The sequence below is a fragment of the Hyla sarda genome, chromosome 5 (genome assembly GCF_029499605.1).
Source record: "Hyla sarda isolate aHylSar1 chromosome 5, aHylSar1.hap1, whole genome shotgun sequence".
NCBI lineage: Eukaryota > Metazoa > Chordata > Amphibia > Anura > Hylidae > Hyla > Hyla sarda.
The window spans coordinates 354,908,479-354,928,114 of record NC_079193.1 but is presented as its reverse complement, the minus strand read 5'-3'; the positions used below and the strand labels follow the sequence as shown (position 1 = coordinate 354,928,114).

The following is a 19,636-nucleotide window of genomic DNA, read 5'->3' as shown; positions in this document are numbered from 1 at the left end:
CTGGACATTTGCTTCCTTTTTCCTAAGAACTACTGTATATGAAGCACACGATGTCGGCTCTTGAAGTGCCATGGTGATAATGTCTGGTCCTGAGCCATGAGTCTCTCCATTACTGTCCTGTCAGTCTCCTTGTATCACCCTCAGAACATTTACTCTCGGTGCCATCTAGAAGCATTAAAATACTTGTGGTGAGTCGCATATTTGGACGAGTCTTAGGAGAACGCAGCCTCATCCCGGAGCTGTCCAAACATTTTTATAGTTGGACAGATTTTTTTTTTTCCCACAAAGTAAATTTCCTGGTAGAAGAACTTGGATGTAAAATCTGAGGTTCTAACTAGTGTTGCTCACGAATATTCGCAATACGAATTTTATTCGCGAATATCGCATATTCGCGAATATAGCACTATATATTCGTAATTACGAATATTCGTTTTTCTTTTTTTTTTTTTTCTTCACAGTACACATAACAGTGATCATCCCTCTCTGCTTCCAGCTTGTGTAGTGTAAAGAAGGCTCTAATACTACTGTGTGAGACTGGTGTGCGAATTTTCGTATATGCGAAGTTTTGCTTGTATGGGTTTTTGTATATGCAAATTTTCGCATATGTTAATTTTCGCATATGCGAATATTTGCATATGCGAAAATAAAACGCGAATATTCGCGAATATATGACGAATATTCGTCCATATATTGGCGAATATTCGCGAATTCGAATATGGCCTATGCCGCTCAACACTAGTTCTAACGCTTGGCTTCAGGTTGGAGCATCTGTTACAGAAGTCTGTGATGGCAGCGGGTTACACATAGCCAATATATAGAGAGCTGACACCGGCACCACGGTCTATGGTAAGGAACAATTCATACAATATCGGACCTATTCCATGGCAGCAAAGGTCTCCATGAATGGCTGTATGGCTCGTGCGTAAATGGCTTCAGGTGGTGCTCACATTAGAAAAAGGCAGTTCGCATAGTGCAAATATTATCCAGAGAGAATAGGAATAATGGAGCACTCACCCAGTTAGAAGTCTTGCGAAAAGTATTTTTTTCCGACATCGGGATCACATCACACGGTAAGGAGCAGGACAAATGGGGTACGGGCATGAGGGTACAGGTCTGTCTTTCCCTCGCTTCATGCCCGTACCCCGTTTGTCCTGCTCCTTACTGTGTGATGTTATCCCGATGTCGGAAAAAAATACTTTTTGCAAGACTTCTAACTGGGTGAGTGCTCCATTATTCCTATTCTCTCTGGATAAGGTTTACACATAGCATTTCTTCATTCCCCGGGGAATTTCACTATTCGGGGAACATTAAACGTTGGAGGTAAATTTTTACTTTTCAGGATCTCATACCTTCCCGTCATATAATGGACAAGAAAAATGAGGTTGCACTGCACAAGAAAACAGTGCCCAGGGATCAAGTAATAGCATTACCATCCATTTACTGCAGTCAGATCCAAGGTAATTAACGGGGTATTACAGGAAAAAAAAAAAAAAAATTACATCAACTGTCTCCAGAAAGTTAAACAGATTTGTAAATTACTTCAATTAAAAAATCTTAATCCTTTCAATAATTATCAGCTGCTGAAGTTGAGTTGTTGTTTGCTGTCTGGCAACAGTGCTCTCTGCTGACATTTCGGTTTGTCTTCTCGAGTAGAAGAGGTTTGCTATGGGGATTTGCTTCTAAACTGGGTGGTTCCCGAGACAGGTGTCATCAGAGAGCACTTAGAGAGAAAAGAACAACTTAAATTCATCAGCTCATAAGTACTGAAAGGATTAAGATTTTTTTTTCATAGAAGTAATTTACAAATCTGTTTAACTTTCTGGAGCCAGTTGATATATATAAAAATAAGTTTTTTCCTGAATAACCCTATTAAGGCTGTTTCCAAACCAGGGTGCCTCCTGCTGTTGCAAAACTACAACTCCCAGCATGCCCGGACAGCCAACGGCTGTCCGGGCATGCTGGGAGTTGTAGTTTTGCAACAGCTGGAGACATTCTAGTTGAGAAATACTGTGACTTCCTTCCAGGGCTGGTACAAGGATTTTAGCCACCCTAGGCGAAAGCTAATATTGCCACCTCTTGACCCTGCCCATTGGCTCCGCCCCTTTGACACACCCCACCTTACTACTGTATAAAAAAGTTTTTTCCTGGATAACCCCTTTAATTCAGCAATGTCTCTTGTATTCTGAATTGACAGGACATTTAGAGAGAAATAAGGACAAGCTTACCTCCTGTAGGCTTGTATATAATTCTGTATCCCATTGTGGGGGAAGGTGGGGGGTCCCAGGTAATCCGCAGCTTGTTGTACCATTCATCAGACACACGAAGATTTCGGGGCGCAGATAATGGCACTGCAGAAACAGAGTGTGCATCATTGGGACAAACTGGGGAACTGTATTTCTATTATTATTCCATATTGGCAAATACATTGCGTTTGGGATCCTATTTATTCACCTGCAAAACTGCATTTAGAATTACTATAGGCTAAATGCTACCTGGAATTAGTGACACTCAACAATTGATAGGTCCCAAACATGAGAGTCAACAGAAAACCCTAAAAATTGATAGATAACAGACAGGTCCCTAACAACTTGACAAATCACATACAACCCTGAACATTGACAGCTGATGGACACATCCCATCACAACTGTTGACAGACAGGCCCCTAATGATTGACAGAGGACAGACACTCCCCTGACTACTTGACATTTAGAACTTGACAGCCCTAAGAACTTGATACTTGACAGACACACCCTAAACCACTTGACAGTCAACGGAAACATCCCTGACAACATGACAGTTGACATACAATGTGACAGTTAACAGACAAACCTTAAACAACTTTAACAGTTGACAGACAGGCCCCTAATGATTGACAGAGGACAGACACGCCCCTAACAACTTGACAATTGACAGACACGCCCCTAACAACTTGACAGTTGACAGACACACTCCTAACAACTTGACAGTTGACAGACACTCCCCAAACAACTTGACAGTTGACAGACACGCCCCTAACAACTTGACAGTTGACAGACATGCCCCTAACAACTTGACAGTTGACAGACACGCCCCTAACAACTTGACCGTTGACAGACACACCCCTAACAACTTGACAGTTGACAGACACTCCCCAAACAACTTGATAGTTGACAGACGCCCCTAACAACTTGACAGTTGACAGACACGCCCCTAAAACTTGACAGTTACGCTCCTAACAACTTGACAGTTGACAGACACGCCCCTAACAACTTGACATTTGACAGACATGCCCCTAACAACTTGACATTTGACAGACATGCTTCTAAGAACTTGACAGACACGCCGCTAACAAATTGAAAGCTGACACCGAAGCCCCTAACAACTTGACAGTTGACAGACACTCCCAAACAACTTGATAGTTGACAGACACGCTCCTAACAATTTGACAGTTGACAGACACGCCCCTAAAACTTGACAGTTACGCCCCTAACAACTTGACAGTTGTCAGACACGCCCCTAACAACTTGACATTTGACAGACATGCTTCTAAGAACTTGACAGACACGCCGCTAACAAATTGAAAGCTGACACCGAAGCCCCTAACAACTTGACAGTTGACAGACACGCCCCTAACAATTTGACATTTGACAGACATGCTTCTAAGAACTTGACAGACACGCCGCTAACAAATTGAAAGCTGACACCGAAGCCCCTAACAACTTGACAGTTGACAGACACTCCCCAAACAACTTGATAGTTGACAGACTTGCCCCTAACAATTTGACAGTTGAAAGACACGCCTCTAAAACTTGACAGTTACGCCCCTAACAACTTGACAGTTGACAGACATGCCCCTAACAACTTGACAGTTGACAGGCACACTCCTAACAACTTGACAGTTGACAGACACTCCCCAAACAACTTGACAGTTGACAGACACTCCCCAAACAACTTGATAGTTGACAGACACGCCCCTAACAATTTGACAGTTGACAGACACGCCCCTAAAACTTGACAGTTACGCCCCTAACAACTTGATAGTTGACAGACACGCCCCTAACAACTTGACAGTTGACAGACACGCCCCTAAAACTTGACAGTTGCGCCCCTAACAACTTGACAGTTGACAGCCACACTCCTAACAACTCGACAGTTGACAGACATGCCTCTAAGAACTTGACAGACACTCCGCTAACAAATTGAAAGCTGACACCGAGGCCCCTAACATCTTGACAGTTGACAGACACACTCCTAACATCTTGACATTTGGCATACACCGCTAAAAACTGACAGTTGATAGACACGTTTTTGGTAGTTGCTAACCACTATATAATGGTAGCACCCCACAAGACCTGTAGTTCTGGAGATACTCTGACCCAGTTGTCTAGTCATCACAATTTGGGCCCTATCATATTCGCTCAGATCCTTACATTCCTCAATTTTTCCTGCTTACAATCTTCAAGAACTGACTGATCACCTACTGCCAAATATATCCCACCCCCTAACAGGCGCCATTGTTCTGAGTAAACCAATGTGTTTAATGCAATGGCTGATCAGTTTATATACAGTTCATCATATAGCTACATTGATATAAAATATATAGAAATAAGTAGGAATACTAATACATACAGGTTCTGCCAGATGCTGACATAGCATTTCCTTCTCCATTGAAATACACAGGGGTCAGTGTGACTTTGTATTCAGTGTCTGATAGTAGAGACTGCAGAACAACTTCACTGTCCCTGCCAGATACAACTTTCTAATAGAGGAAAGAAAGAAGATGTTACAAATACAAGAAATACCACTTTAGATATTATAAGACACAGTTATTGTATCAGCTCCAGTTGGCCATAAACAGGAAGACTACGGGTAGCTATCATTAGGATGGCCACTGATTGGTGGAACCAATTCTCTAGAGCAAAGGTCCCCAACCCAGTCCTCAAGGCCCACCAACATTTTTGTAGTTACTCCTTTGGAACAGAACAGGGAAGAATTCAGATACCAGACTCTTGTTGGCCTTGAGGACTGGGTTGGGGACCTCTGATCTAAAGCAAGCATTATCCAGTGATCAGCTGATCCAGCTTTTAAAATCTGAAAATCCAGGCAATGGCACATATAGTTATACAGTTTTTTTTCTTACCACTTCTTCCCGATCGCCATATGCAGTAACATAAGATATGATATATTGGCGAATGTTGCCATCTGTCATCAGCCAGGACACACGAAGGCTGGACGTGGTCTCATCATCTATTAGAAGGTTTCTGATACCTAAGCGGATCACTGCAATGACAATAATGTTTAGATATAAGATTGTGTAGCTATCTAGCTATTAAAGGTCACATGTAGGTCATCCGCAGCTCATTTCAGGCTGCAGGAAATCCGCTGTGCAGCAGGAAATACAGCATGGATTCTGCTATGAGCAGACACACAGGGCTACCCCACCACATCCCTGTGTGAGCAGCGTGCTGGGCCCGCCTCCAAACATTACTGCACACACAGGGCTGTGGCAGGGTAGCACAGCGTGTCTGCTCATAGCAGAATCCGCAGCGTATTTCCCACTGTGGATTTTCTGCAGTGTGAAATGTGCTGCGGATGCATTACATGTGACCCTACACTTCAGAAGTATTCCATAATTTTATTTCCTTCATCCTTTGAGCCCATGTTGAAGTTATAATACAATGTAATATTCTATTACCTCTGTGGGCCGCATTGTCCCAATTTCATGCCCATTTTCATGCCCAAGGCCCACACCCAGAAGGGCTGTATTGCAAGTGTTGGCAAGAGACCAATATGTCACAAGTCACATGGTCTCCAGGGGCATGGCTATGGAAATCCCTTTCTTTGCAGCATAGCCACACCCCCTGAAGAATGTTTTCAATCATTTACAGATAGCAGAGATTTTTTTTTTCTTTAAAGAGTACCTCTCATCAAAAAAACTTTTGATATATTATAGATTAATGTATGCAGAATAACTTTACAATTGCATGTTATTAAAAAAAAAAAATGCTTCTTTCTATTTAATTTTCCACTTTGAAGAAATGACCACTAGGGGTCTCCCTACCAGTCCTGGCAGCAAGCATTTCAGACTCATGCTGGAGTCCTAAACACTACGAGCTGCCAGTCTGCTTTGTTCACAAAGGAGAACACTCAGAGCTGCCGGCCTGCTTTGTTCACAGCCTGTTTGGCTGTGAACAAAGCAGGCTGGCAGCTCTGAGTGTTTAGGACTCCAGCATGAGTCAGAAATGCTTGCTGACAGGACTGATCGGGAAAAATACAATAGAAAGAAGCATATTTTTCATTAACATGCTATTGGAAAGTTATTCAACATTCATTAATCTAAAATATATCAAAAGTTTATTTGATGAGAGGTCCCCTTTAAGTAGTGAAGAATTGACAAAGTATGTGATACTCGAAGAACTTTTCACTGTGCAATACATAATTATAAAACATGTTTCTATAATCCTTCAATATGCCTTATGTACATGCGGTTCCTAAAACTTTTTGCAACTTTTTTTCCTTTTACAAAAATAAGCAGAAGGTTCCAGGCTTGGAAGAAAGGCAGTAATAGTCACCAAATGCCCAGTTCTACATACCTTGTGTTGTGGGTCTTGCTGTAGTTGGAGCCGTCGTAGTTCTGGTCACTGGAAGTAAAAGCAAATAAAAGTTTATATAAATGTTAACTAGTATATCAAAATAAGTCCCACAGAAATGGTCCTTTTGTATAACATTATAAACTTCTTAATTCCATTATGGTGAAGCTGCAACTTATTGCGTAGGATGCACAAGAAGGGAAAAATATGTGCTGTAGGAAGTTGTGTAGTTCTTTCCAGTCTGACCACAGTGCTCTCTGCTGACACCTCTGTCTGTGTCAGGAACTGTCCAAAGCAGGAGCAAATCCCTATAGCAGTGGTCTTCAACCTGCAGACCTCCAGATGTTGCCAAACTACAATTTCCAGCATGCCCGGACAGCCAACGGCTGTCCGGGCATGCTGGGAGTTGTAGTTTTGCAACATCTGGAGGTCCGCAGGTTGAAGACCACTGCCCTATAGCAAACATCTCCTGCAGCAGAGAGCACTGTGGTCAGACTGGAAAGAACTACACAACTTCCTCTGGCGCATACAGCAGCTGATAAATACTGGAAGGATTAAAGGGGTAGTCCAGTGGTGAAAAACTTATCCCCTATCCTAAGGATAGGGGATAAGTTTGAGATCGCGGGGGGTCCGACCGCTGGGGCCCCCTGCGATCTCTCTGTACGGGCTCCCGGCTCTCCGGCCAGATAGCGGGTGTCGACCTCCGCACGAAGCGGCGGCCGACACGCCCCCTCAATACATCTCTATGGCAGAGCCAGAGATTGCCGGAGGCAGCGCTTCGGCTCTGCCATAGAGTTGTATTGAGGGGGCGTGGCGGCCGCCGCTTCGTGCGGAGGTTGACACGCCCCCTTCCCGCGGGCTGTCGGGGCTCCATACAGGAGATCGCAGGGGGCCCCAGCGGTCGGACCCCCCGCGATCTCAAACTTATCCTCTATCCTTAGGATAGGTGATAAGTTGTTCACCACTGGGTCACCACTGGACTACTCCTTTAAGATTTTTATATAGAAATAATTTACAAATCTGTATAACTTTCTGGCACCAATTGATTTGAATTTTTTCCCTCTGGTGCACTGCACAATATAAAAAATTGTTCATATGTTTTTAATGATTAAAATTAAAGACTTTTTCTAATATGCTTCATAATTTTTTTTATATTTTTTTACAATATTTAATAAAGAATATGGCCCTGAAAATCCTACCACTAGAGGTCCCTATACCTAGAGGGACACAGAGTCTCCCAGCAGTGTTTGTCCAAGAGATGACTCATGGACAAGGCTGCATGAGATTGCCCCCCTCCATAAAACCCAGCCCCACCCCCAGTGGCCGCGCAGCACAGGAGGCAGGTAAGATGACTCTAAGCCCAGCCAGCCACCCGAACCCTGACGCCTGTCCCCCTGGCCATCTCGCTCCACCGGCCGCACAGCATGGGAGGCAGGTAAGATGACTCAATTTTTTTTTTCCTATTTAAAAAATATCCCCAAATGCTTTAAAATAGTAAACCAGAAGTTACTCATCTCTCCTACCCCATTCTGATTCCTGTTCAGGATCCTGTCAGGAATCAGGTCTTTCTTTTGAAGTGGTTGTCACATGACCGCCACAGCCAATCAGTGACCTCTGCCCCCCTGCGCTGTACTCCGGACATCACAGATGGGAGCCAGTGGAGCTGAGTATGGCACATGTCTGCCGAGGCTGCTGATTGGCTGTAGTGGTCATGTGACAACCGCTCCAAGAGGAAGACCAGGGTGCCAAGAGGAGACCGAACAGGGGATCAGTGTGGGATCGGAAAGATGAGTAACTTCTGGTTCATTATTTTAAAACATTTTTTAAAGGGGAACTCCGGTGGAAAACTTTTTTTTTTTTTTTTAATCAACCGGTGCCAGAAAGTTAAACAGATTTGTAAATTACTTCTTTTAAAAAATTTTAATCCTCCCAGTACTTATTAGCTGCTGAATAATACATAGAAAATGATTTTCTTTTTGGAACACAGAGCTCTCTGCTAACATCACGAGCACATGTTCTCTGCTGACATCTCTGTCCATTTTAAGAACTGTCCAGAGTAGGAGAAAATCCCCATAGAAAACATATGCTGCTCTGGACAGTTCCTAAAATGGACAGAGATGTCAGCAGAGAGCCCAGTGGTCATTCTGTCAACAGAGAGCACTGTGTTCGAAAAAGAAAATAATTTCCTATGTAGTATTCAGCAGCTAATAAGTACTGGAAGGATTAAGATTTTTTAATAGAAGTAAATTACAAATCTGTTTAACTTTCTGGCACCAGTTGATAAAAAAAAAAAAAATGTTTTCCACCGGAGTACCCTTTAAATGCTAAAATGTGGATAACCCCTCTGACTTTCCTGAAATCTACCTATTGTAAAGAGCATTACTGAAAACTCCTAAAGACTTTTGCCCATATAGGAGAGGAGATTCCTTACAAGTTGTAGCCAAAGTCGATAGAGAATCGCTTTCTGTTTCATCAGCAAATATGGCGGACAAGGAAACTTCATATTCGGTGCTGTGAGTGAGACCATCCATAAGATAAGAGAGGGTGTCTCCATTCACAAGAGCCTACGGAAAAAGAAAGGAGAGAGCTTAATATATATGGCTTCCAGGTTTTGGGCCTATGTTTCCTGTATTTGTTGAATTATGTTTGAATAGGTATTTCTGGTCTCCTTCGACATGGCCATAGACTTAAAAGGGGTACCCCGACATCAGGATAAAAAAAAGGTGTATAAAGTATTGCTTAACTGTCTGCCCTAGTTCTGAAACCACCAAAGATCCATTTGTTTTGGGGTCTTAGTCTTTGTATTTGTATTTGCTGGTGGTTCCTCCTGGGTGAGCAGTTCCTCAGTACTACAATTCCCAGAATGCATTGCTTTCCCTCAGCTTTTCATAATAGTCCTCCCACCCTGCCTACTTCCCTCCCACAACACTCGGGCCATTCTCCCACCCAGAGCTGTTGCCCTCTGTCTGCTCCTCTGCCTGTGGTATTGTTTAGTACAAGACAACATGCTGTAAAGACACCTCATTCTTCATTGCTGTCCCAATAAAGATATATATATATATATATATATATATATATGACAAGGGGATGGTTTTGTTAGTTCTAGGGGCTGGTCAGAAGTGGTCACATCGGTAAGGGGGCGGGGCTTGAGCACAAAGACAATATCCAGCCACGCCTCCTGAGACAGCAGAGGATGATGCCCTGTCTTAGGAGAGAGGAAGGAGAGCTAAAGACAACACCACACTGACAAGGAGAGAACTACACAACTTCCTGTCAGAGTTAACTATCTTGGGGTGGCAGCCTTTTAAATACAACTTTCTAAAACTGGAATACCCCTTTAATAGACAAAATGTGGTCTTCTAGTGACTATGTTTGATCTGTTTCCCAAAAATATACATTTTGCTTTAGCAGACCAGTGACAGAGCAAATTAAGCCATAAAAATGTTAAATATATGAAAAAAATCAAAAAAAGAAATCAATTTGTTTATCACTTTTTTCAAGCTCCATAGAATTTTGCAAAAGACTGTCAGAAATACCCAATTAATACAGAACAGAGGAGCAGCCTCCCCCCCTCCCAAATCTTTTGATCCCTAAGCACTGGCATGTGATGAGGAGAAGGGGGAGACAAAATAGATGCCTATTAGGACATGTGGTGTCCCAGCACCAGAGGCTGTCCTGTGGGCTGCGGATCTCCTCGGGAAGACCTGTGGCACAGGTGTTGGGCCTACTACAGTGACTGTTCCTTCTATTTAATGTGTTCGAGCACTTTATCAAATGTTTATTATATTTCCTATATGCACTATAAACTATGTTATTTATGTGCGTTATACCTTTAAGAGCTGAGGAGCAGTGTAAGCCATGTGACCCTGCCTGCCCAATGGGAACACCTAAATTCTTAGCTATATGGTGTAGTGGGGGTGGAGTTGCCCCAGTTCTGGTTCAGGCTAAGACTAGTGCTGAGCACAAGTGTGGTAAAGAAATGAAGTGGTGTGTGGGGAAGCCCTGAGGGAAGTCCAAGAACATATCTCTTCTCAATCCTATCCAGTCCAGTGGAAAGTCAAGCCCTGGTGGAGAAAGTAACAGGACCTTGTCAGAACCCTAGCGGCCCGGAGAATCTTCAGTCTCATATCAAGTCAGGATTAATCAACTGGGGGAAAAGTACTGTAACATCGGCACCCAGCTCAGTAAAGGCAGTTATCTGTAACCTGATGCCGGCCCAGGAGAAGCTGTCTCCCACCACGGACCGTGTATAGGCTAATTGTGCCCTGGCGTCACGAAGTGATCAGGTATTCCTTGCACCCCCGTGGCACCACAGACATATAAACATACAAATAATAAAGTGAATGAGTAGGTTACAGGAATTTTACCTCCTGGGTGCTGCCACCGCTGCGGGGCATCCATCGCAGCCTATACATCATGATGTCTGGAGCAAAGCGAATCCAGTAAGCTCTGAAACTGTGTGTAGTGATATCTCTGACATCCAGATCCCGGGGATTGGGGACTGGCACTGTGTTTAGAAGTAAGAGGGGAAAAATATATTGTATATGGATTTATATCATTATAGCACAGTACAGAAAATAAAGGAAAGATCACAGACAAATGGGAATATGATATATTTGTATTAAATTGAGTATTTTGCAGTAACATTTTTACAAAAGAAATTTCAACACCAAGAGGAAAAAGTTATAGAATTATGGAAATCACAGGATGATTCGTTATGAGTAGAAATACATGAACTTACACAACTTGGCATGTTATCAATAAGGTTCTTTATGGTTGTCTGTGGAATCTTTTGTCACACCGAATACATTGGGCACCCAAATCCTTAAAGGGGTACTCTGCCCCTACACATCTTATCCCCTATCCAAAGGATAGGGAATAAGATGTCTGATCGCGGGGGCCTATGGACCCCCGTGATCTCGGCTGCGGCACCCCAGACATCCTGTCCACGGAGTGAACTTTGCTCCGTGCCGGATGTCTGGTGATGAGGGGCGGAGGCTCGTGATGTCACGGTCATGCCCTGCTCGTGATGTCATGGCCATGCTCCTCTCAATGCAAGTCTATGGGAGGGGGAGTGACCCCTCACGCCCCCTCCCATTGACTTGCCGTGAGGGGCGTGGCCGTGATGTCACGAGCGGGGTGAGGCCGTGACGTCAAGAGCCTCTGGAGCTGCACCCGACACTCTAAACAAACGCCGGGTGCAGCAGGGAGATCACGTGGGTCCCCAGCAGCGGGACCCCCACGATCAGACATCTTATCCCCTACGACCAATGTCAACCTAGTGTGCTCGATGGTAGTGCTGGGCGGTATGACCAAAAATGTATATCACTGTATTTTTCTAAATTATGGCGGTTTCACGGTATTTAACGGTATTTTTTTTTTGGGGGGGGGGGGTTCTTTAGTATAGTGTCAGGTGGTCGGGGGTCTTCACCATGGTACCCGGGGTCTCGGTCAGGCCGCCCGGTAACTTTCCTCCATGTCTCCACAGTTCTGCTTGAGTTTCCCGGTGGTTGGGGGTCCTCACCATAGTACCCAGGGTCTCTGTCAAGCTGCCCGCTAACTCTCCTCCATGTCTCCGCAGTTCTGCTCGAGTTTCCAGGTGGTCGTGGGTCTTCACCATGATACTCAGGGTCTCGGTCAGGCCAATTGGGAACTCTCCTCCATGTCTCCGCAGTTCTGCTCAAGTTTCCCGGTGGTCAGGGGTCCTCACCATGATACTCGGGTTCTCGGTCAGGCCGCCCAGTAATTCTCCTCCATGTCTCCGCAGTTCTGCTCGAGTTTCCTGAGCCCGCCCCGGAAGTCACATGCCCGCCAGGAGTTGTAGTCGCCTCCAAGCTCCTCACAGTCAGTTCAGTGCGGCTCGGACTGCACTTCCCCGAGATGCTGTGCAGCCAGACATTTCTCTACGCAATCACACATTGGAGTTGGTTGCTATGGAAACGGTATTGCGGTATGTGAAAAATTCATATTGTAAAGAAAAAACACACTGGTATTCAGTATGAACCGGTATACCGCCCAGCAATACTCGATGGGAGACAAGTCAGAAACAAAAACAAGGCTCATCGCTGAAGAGCCTCCTTTGCTGTCTTGCACTGTACCTTGAGCGGTGGTGTGAGGTCATTGGAACACCAGTAGATAGACATCTGGCTTGTAGCTTAATGTCTTGCAAATGCCTATGGATGGTTTGTGTACACAATGTTCGATGTCCTAGGCTTAATATGTGACGTCCAATTTCCCTTGCAGTACAGAATGGATCACTACACGCCAGAGGTTCTGCCTCTTGCTGTCTGTTCATCGTTGGTCTCCCAACCACTGGGGAACAGCGCTGACATCTCAGAATAGGCTTTTAGCGATCTGCTTACCAAGATCTCACAGTTCAATGAGTCTGTCACTTTTAGTGACGATAGCTGGCACCTCAGTGAGGCATTGCAGAATCATACTGTACTGACTTGATCCTATTTCTGAGGTTTAGATCTAGTTTTTATGTCATTGAAGCCTTCCCCAAATGTCACAAATTGGTGTTAGGTGCTTGAGAATTCGATAATTTGCAGATCTTAGCGCCACCTGCTACTTGCTTGATTTGCTTAACCTTACTGCTTGTCCTTCTTGGTGTTGTGTTTTCCATGTTGAGGAATGTAATTCAGAACTAATGCAGACTGGTGTAGGTTGACCACCGGTGCTGCACAATTGCCGATATTCTTAATTATTACTAAAGGGATTGTCCAGTTTAGAAAACCCATTTACATTTTTAGGGAATCCAGAGTTAATAGAATAAGATCCTCTGTTAGAGTGGTTACAAGAGTGTCTCAGCCTCCAGAGGACCTATATAGTCCTCCACTAAACAGACCACTCATTGTTTGAAATAGGTACTGCGTAATACTTTGTTCCCCTGTGGTGGCGTTGCCGACAAATTAAACACTATGAAATGTATTCACAGATTATGACTGATTGCTGAAGATCCCTGTGATCCGCTTATTGTAGAAGTGAGACAGTCCCTGTAGCCATTTTCTACTCTAGATCCAGATGATCCCATTCCATTATTAGGATCCCATTCCATCATTAGCCTATGTGAATGGGTTTTCTAAAGTAGACAACCCCTTTAAAAATTGTACAGTACTGAAGCGGACTGTAGAGACACTGTACAGACCCCCAAACCTTAGAAGAAGGGAAGAGGGTCCAACATTCGCATGGTACCTGCTCTCCATGGTCCTATAAAATATGCAGGAGATGTTTATTCTGCATGTAAACCTTTGGGTGAAACATTTCGTAATAAGTTCTGATCCAGTCAAATGCGTCTATACTAAACTTACGTGTAGTAAAAGTGCCAGTGAGAGGCTCAGATTGTCCTTCATTAAAAACGGAGAAGATGGCCACCGTGTATTCAGTCAATGAGGACAACTTCTTCAAGTCATAGGTTGCAACTTTCCCGACTTCCACCTGCCAAATACATGGATTTATATGATCTACACCTCAGAACGTCTACACATTGTGGTGAATACTCTACACATTGCCAATACCTGGTGTATATAAGCCATCAAGATGGAAGCGCCCTCTGACAGCAGAAAGATTGGTCAGGTTATGAGGGACTAGTAAAGAAAATACATAGAAAATGGAATATCAGAAGAACAATGGTTAGTATAACGTGCAAAAGATAGACAAATACAGAAGCAAAACCAAGAGATAAAGAGAAGACAATGAATAAAGAGCTGACCAAGGAAGCCAAGGAGATGAGGGGCAAATACTAGCATGATTCTGATTGGCTGTCAGGAGTAACATTACAGTTCAGTATATATTATCTGCGGATAGGGGTTTAAGGTTTTTTCTGATGCATATTTCCTTTATGGTTTATTAACACGTGCGCAGATTTGATGCCCAGGATTTTCTGCTGCAGATTTCAATGTAAACTGAATGACTGAACACAGCTTGAAATCCTGCACATCAAATCTGCGCAGAATACTGTACGTGTGAATAGACCCTTAAAGGGAATCTGTCAGCTGCAATTCACATTCCAAACTGATGACACTGTTAGATGCTGTTAGAGCAAGGAGAAACATGGTACCTTTCATATATCTGTCTGTGCTTCCATAACATAGAAAAATGCTTTTATTCTCTGGTGCCAAGTGTCAAAGATGCTTTCCCAAGCCCCTGGAGTGCTGACAGCTAGAACACCTCCTCGCTCCCCTCCCATCCTTGCATCTGCTTGATTGACAGTCTGCTGGCAGCCAAGCCCTGTTTTCATAGCTCCTGTGTACAATTTGTATACACAGAGCATTGAATTAAAGGAGTAGTCCAGTGCTGAAAAACGTATCCCCTATCCTAAGGATAGGGGATAAGTTTCAGATCGCAGGGGGTCTGACCGATGGGGCCCCCCCTCGATCTCCTGTATGGGGTCCCAGCAGCCCGCAGGAAGGGGGCGTGTTGACCACTGCATGAAGTGATGGCTGACATGCCCCATCAATACAACTCTATGGCAGAGCCGGAGCGCTGCCTTCTGCAAGCTCCGGCTCTGCCATAGCGCTGTATTGAGGGGGTGTGTCGGCTGCCGCTTCGTGCGGTGGTCAACACCCGCTATCTGGTCAGCGAGTCGGGGCCCCATACAGGAGATTGTGGGGGACCCCCGTGATCTGAAACTTATCCCCTATGCTTTGGATAGGGGATACGTTTTTTCAGCACTGGACTACTCCTTTAACAGCTATCTAATACTGTCAGCAGTTTGGAATGTGAACTGCAGCTGACAGATGCCATTTTCATGTCTTTACGGATAATGGAACTGAATGAAGATGCAGATGACTTAGAGCCCAGGTAGTGACCCACACCAAGGCCCAACTCAATTGAATGGCTGCATTGGGATATGTGTTGTATTTATCATCAATACTTATATTGGCTAGCCTAGAAAAAAGAGCAAAAAACTGCACAGAAATATAATATTTATCAGAAAGACAGCAAGGAATGTAATAATGGAGAAATTCTGAATACACTGGAGCATGAGACTAGACTAGAGTGACTGGAGCATAATCTATGTATTATGTCACGTACTGAGATAGAATTTACTCACATCATTGGTTTCAGCACCTCCGGTCTTCACATATATAATACGATATCCATTTACATTTTTATGAGAGTGGTCCCAAGAGACTGTGGCCGTGCTATGTCCAATATTAGAAAATCTGAGGTTTCTGGGTGGACTCAGTGGTACTGCAGAAACATAACATTCAGCAAGATAAGGATTAGAGTTGAGCGAATTTACAGTAAATTGGCTTGTAGCGAACCTCGCAGCTCGGCTGTTGATTACTTTAGTCTGCGTAAATTAGTTCAGCTTTCCAAGGGCTCTGGTTGCCTGGAAAAGTCCGGGATGACTGTCTCAGGTCTCCTAGGTCTGTATCCACCTTTTCCAGGCAACAGGAGCCCTTGGAAAGCTGAACTAATTTATGCAGACTAAAGTTATCAACAGCCGAGCGGCGAGGTTCGCTACAAGCCAATTTAAAAAGGATGAAAGACCCGTAGCCTTGCAGCAAATCTATTGCATATATATATATTTATATGTATAGCGTTCGTATATGTAGAGCGTCGGGTGCAGCGCCAGAGGCTGATGACGTCACGGCCTTGCCCGCTCGTGACATCATGACCACGCCTCCCTCAATGCAAGTCTATGGGAGGGGCCATCACGCCCCCTCCTATTGACTTGCATTGAGGGGGCGTGACCACGACGTAATGAGTGGGCCTCGGCTGTGAGGTCACGAGCCTCCGCCCCACATCGCCAGTCATCTGGCACAGAGGGAAGTTCGCTCCGTACACTAGATGTCTGAGGTGCTGCAGCCGAGATCAAGGGGGTCCCAAGTGGTGGGACCCCCGTGATCAGACATCTTATTCCCTATCCTTTGGATAGGGGATAAGATGTCTAGGGGCGGAGTACCCCTTTAACTACTCTTTTTGAACACAGCAATTAAACCTAATAAATCGTAAACAGTGAAATGTAATCACAAAAACACAAAATGCAGTGTGAACCCAGCCTATACATCCTACTATATCTGTGCCTGTATAATAATTATTAAATAATAAAAGAAAAAATTTCAATATTTGTAAATATATTAATTTTTTATTTATTTTGTAGAAATATTGTGGAGTAGCCATTCTATATAGCCACTTTTTTTAGCCACTACATTCCCCATATGAACTCCTTACATGTGGTTTCTTGTCCGGTGAGTGGATCGCTGGCTTCTTCTCCAAACATTGCATAGACTGTCACTGTGTACTCGGTAATGGGCGTCAATCCATCCAACTCAACATCTGTCACTGAACCAGGAACCTTCATCTGGAATATGTCAAATTAATGTTGTCACTAACAGCTCTGTGTTAATGAACTTCAGAGACTGTGATGGGGGATGAGAACATTCTGAAGTCCTGCCTGGGGAACCATGCTAACTTTAACTTTAGTGGCCCTATGAATTAATCACTAGTGAGATTACAGGCGTACTGTATCTTCTCTGTATCTAACTCTATTCAAAAGACAGTCCTTTGTTTTAAACCTAAATCCCTCTACTATTGAAGTGCCTATAAAGTCCTGGAACTGATCAAAATATTTTTATTGATACTAGACTATGCTCTGCTATACAAAAATATGGATCTGTCACTACACAAGACTTTGGATCTTCTACACAATGGTCAAGGACCTTTGTTGACATAGAAACGTCTGTTGTACCTGTGGTATGGGGTGTGACGCAGGGCAGATGGAATTACCCTAGGGGCAGATGGCATTAACCCATTGTATTCGTGACGCCAGGGCGTGGTTTATCCTCAATACCACAAGGAGGAATACTGCTGGATCCTGGGCTAGGCACGGGGGCAATAATGACTCCGACACCAAGTTACGGGCAACGGTAGCTTTACTGAGTGACAGATGCAACAGTCTATACAGTGTAGCCAGGCCCACGGAGGTGACTAGTTACTTCAGAGACCTTAAGGGCTTGCTGGGACTTGTAGTAGAATGGGACAATTTACAGGCCACGTTGACTTGACAAAAGATGACAGTGACTGACTTGACCTGACTGGAGACAGACTAAGCTGTGACTTTAGCTTGTGGCTGCAGACTTGACTTGAGGCCTCCTATGACTCCAGACACAATCCTAGACTCGATTGCACTGGACCTCAGCTTTTATGGGGGAGACTCTGGCGGAATCCCATTGGTCACCCTTAAGTCACCTGGTCACTGATACCCCATGGGTAACAATCACATGATAACTCACATGACAACTGTAGATCACATGGGAACATTTCTTAAAGTTATGATCACACTTTACAGCATAATAAATGGCAAAACATATGTACATGAAGGGACAGGTGTGAGGGGGCCCAGGGGACACTGCAGGGAGGCTGCCTGACAGGGCAGCAAGGGTATGAGGTAACAACTCCCGTACTGGGCCACCACAAACCATTACAAGTTACCTCTTTTTCATCTGCAGATAGTCCTTCAGTGAGGGGAGCATAGAGGATCATATACCCGGTAGCACCTGCAACACCAACCCATTTTGCCCTCATACTTCGGTGGGTGACGTCATATAGTTCGAGATCCGAGGCCATCGGTAATGCCACTGGAAAGAGAAACCATTAAATAACAATGCCTGACTATTTAAGACACTTCTACAGGTTCAGGCCTAAGCGATAACAACTTCAGTCTGCCTAGATCATACAGAATCACTAGTAATGCAGGCATATGGAGGTACAGTAGAGGGCCCGTGCCTTAAAATCGGAGCTCTATTATGACTTTAACAAAATTCATAAGGCCTGATAATGCAAGATACTAGTATTTTGCGGCAAAATTAGGGCTTGAGGCCTTTAATAGATAGTTATTATGTATAAAGTGGGAGACAAGATACTCACATGTGGTTTCAGTGCCACGTAGGCCATCGGTTGTACTTCTGGAGTATACAGCAAACACGGCTATCTGATATTCTGTCAGAGACATCAAGTTCTTGAGTATGGTGGTGGATACGCTACCATCAACTATAACCTGCATAAACAACAAGAGTGGTACTCTTTGATGACAACACCATGTCTATGACCAAGTAATAAGTCAGTACTGTAGTAGCTAGTGCTTACCTCTTCTGGCTGTCCTCCCTTAGTTGGATAATACACCACACGATATTTCTCAACGTTTCCTGGAGCATGACTCCAACTAACACGGAAACTTCTTGCTGTTACTTCTGATGTGACTAATTCAGATGGAGATCCAAGTTCCTCAACGACTTCCGCTAGAAAAAGAACATTTTCCATCTCGGTCACCATATTGTGAAGTCATGTTCAACCATTTGTTGGCTCTGTCCAATATGTCAGAACCTTTTGAAGGTTGTTGTGTTATGGCTTATAAAATCTATGGCCCATATAGCCTTACTCAGAAGTTTAAGCTGATAGATTGGACCGGCTAGATACTTTCCTTCTAAAACCTGTACATTATCAGTCCTTGAGTTGTCTTTGACTGCCAAGGTATTGAAAATCTAGTCAACTATTTCTAGTCAACTTATTTACATAATAGCCAATGGCCAGCTGGTAGGTAACTGGGGGTTTTAAGAGCTAAACAGTTTCCAACCATATTATATGGAATCAAAGATTGATAACAGAGTCTGATTTGAACCATGGAACTAGAAACTACACATCTTTATGATATGAAATGAAGGCGCACTCACCATATGCTGTCTTCAGTATCAAAACTTTAATATTAAATAATATTTTCAGGTACAAGGGCAGGGAGGCAATAAGTGTGGGTGGGGGGTGTTTGAGTGACGGACCGCGTCATGCACGTAGCACTTTGTCCGACCCAACTCCCTTATGAAATCATATTTTTAGACAGAAGCGCATGGAGTCAGTAAGTGTGGGTGGTGGTGGTGGGGGGGGGTATGTTCGAGTGATGGACCATGTGGCACACGTAGCGCTGTGTCAGGCCCAACTTCTTTATGAAATCATATTTTCGCAGTGGCGTACCAAGGGGGGGGGGGGGGGCACTCTCACGGGGGGTGCCAGGGGCGGACTGACCCGCCGCCGCTGCTGAGGTCCGGGACACTCGTCCCAGATC

General features: G+C 44.2%; 1 protein-coding gene across 5 annotated transcripts in view; it reads right to left on the bottom strand.

The window, feature by feature from the left end:
• The window catches only part of COL14A1 (collagen type XIV alpha 1 chain), a 216,651-nt gene that overhangs the window by 97,081 nt on the left and 99,934 nt on the right, over nucleotides 1-19,636 (bottom strand). For all 5 annotated transcript variants that reach the window (XM_056522681.1, XM_056522682.1, XM_056522680.1 and 2 more), the window contains 12 exons: nucleotides 18,667-18,818; nucleotides 18,448-18,577; nucleotides 18,013-18,158; nucleotides 16,753-16,882; nucleotides 15,626-15,765; nucleotides 13,881-14,007; nucleotides 10,938-11,077; nucleotides 9,002-9,134; nucleotides 6,574-6,621; nucleotides 5,121-5,260; nucleotides 4,610-4,739; nucleotides 2,226-2,348 (listed from right to left, as the gene is read on the bottom strand). In XM_056522681.1, the coding sequence (XP_056378656.1) occupies nucleotides 2,226-2,348; nucleotides 4,610-4,739; nucleotides 5,121-5,260; nucleotides 6,574-6,621; nucleotides 9,002-9,134; nucleotides 10,938-11,077; nucleotides 13,881-14,007; nucleotides 15,626-15,765; nucleotides 16,753-16,882; nucleotides 18,013-18,158; nucleotides 18,448-18,577; nucleotides 18,667-18,818 (1,539 nt within the window). The remainder of the gene's footprint in view (nucleotides 1-2,225; nucleotides 2,349-4,609; nucleotides 4,740-5,120; nucleotides 5,261-6,573; nucleotides 6,622-9,001; nucleotides 9,135-10,937; nucleotides 11,078-13,880; nucleotides 14,008-15,625; nucleotides 15,766-16,752; nucleotides 16,883-18,012; nucleotides 18,159-18,447; nucleotides 18,578-18,666; nucleotides 18,819-19,636) is intronic.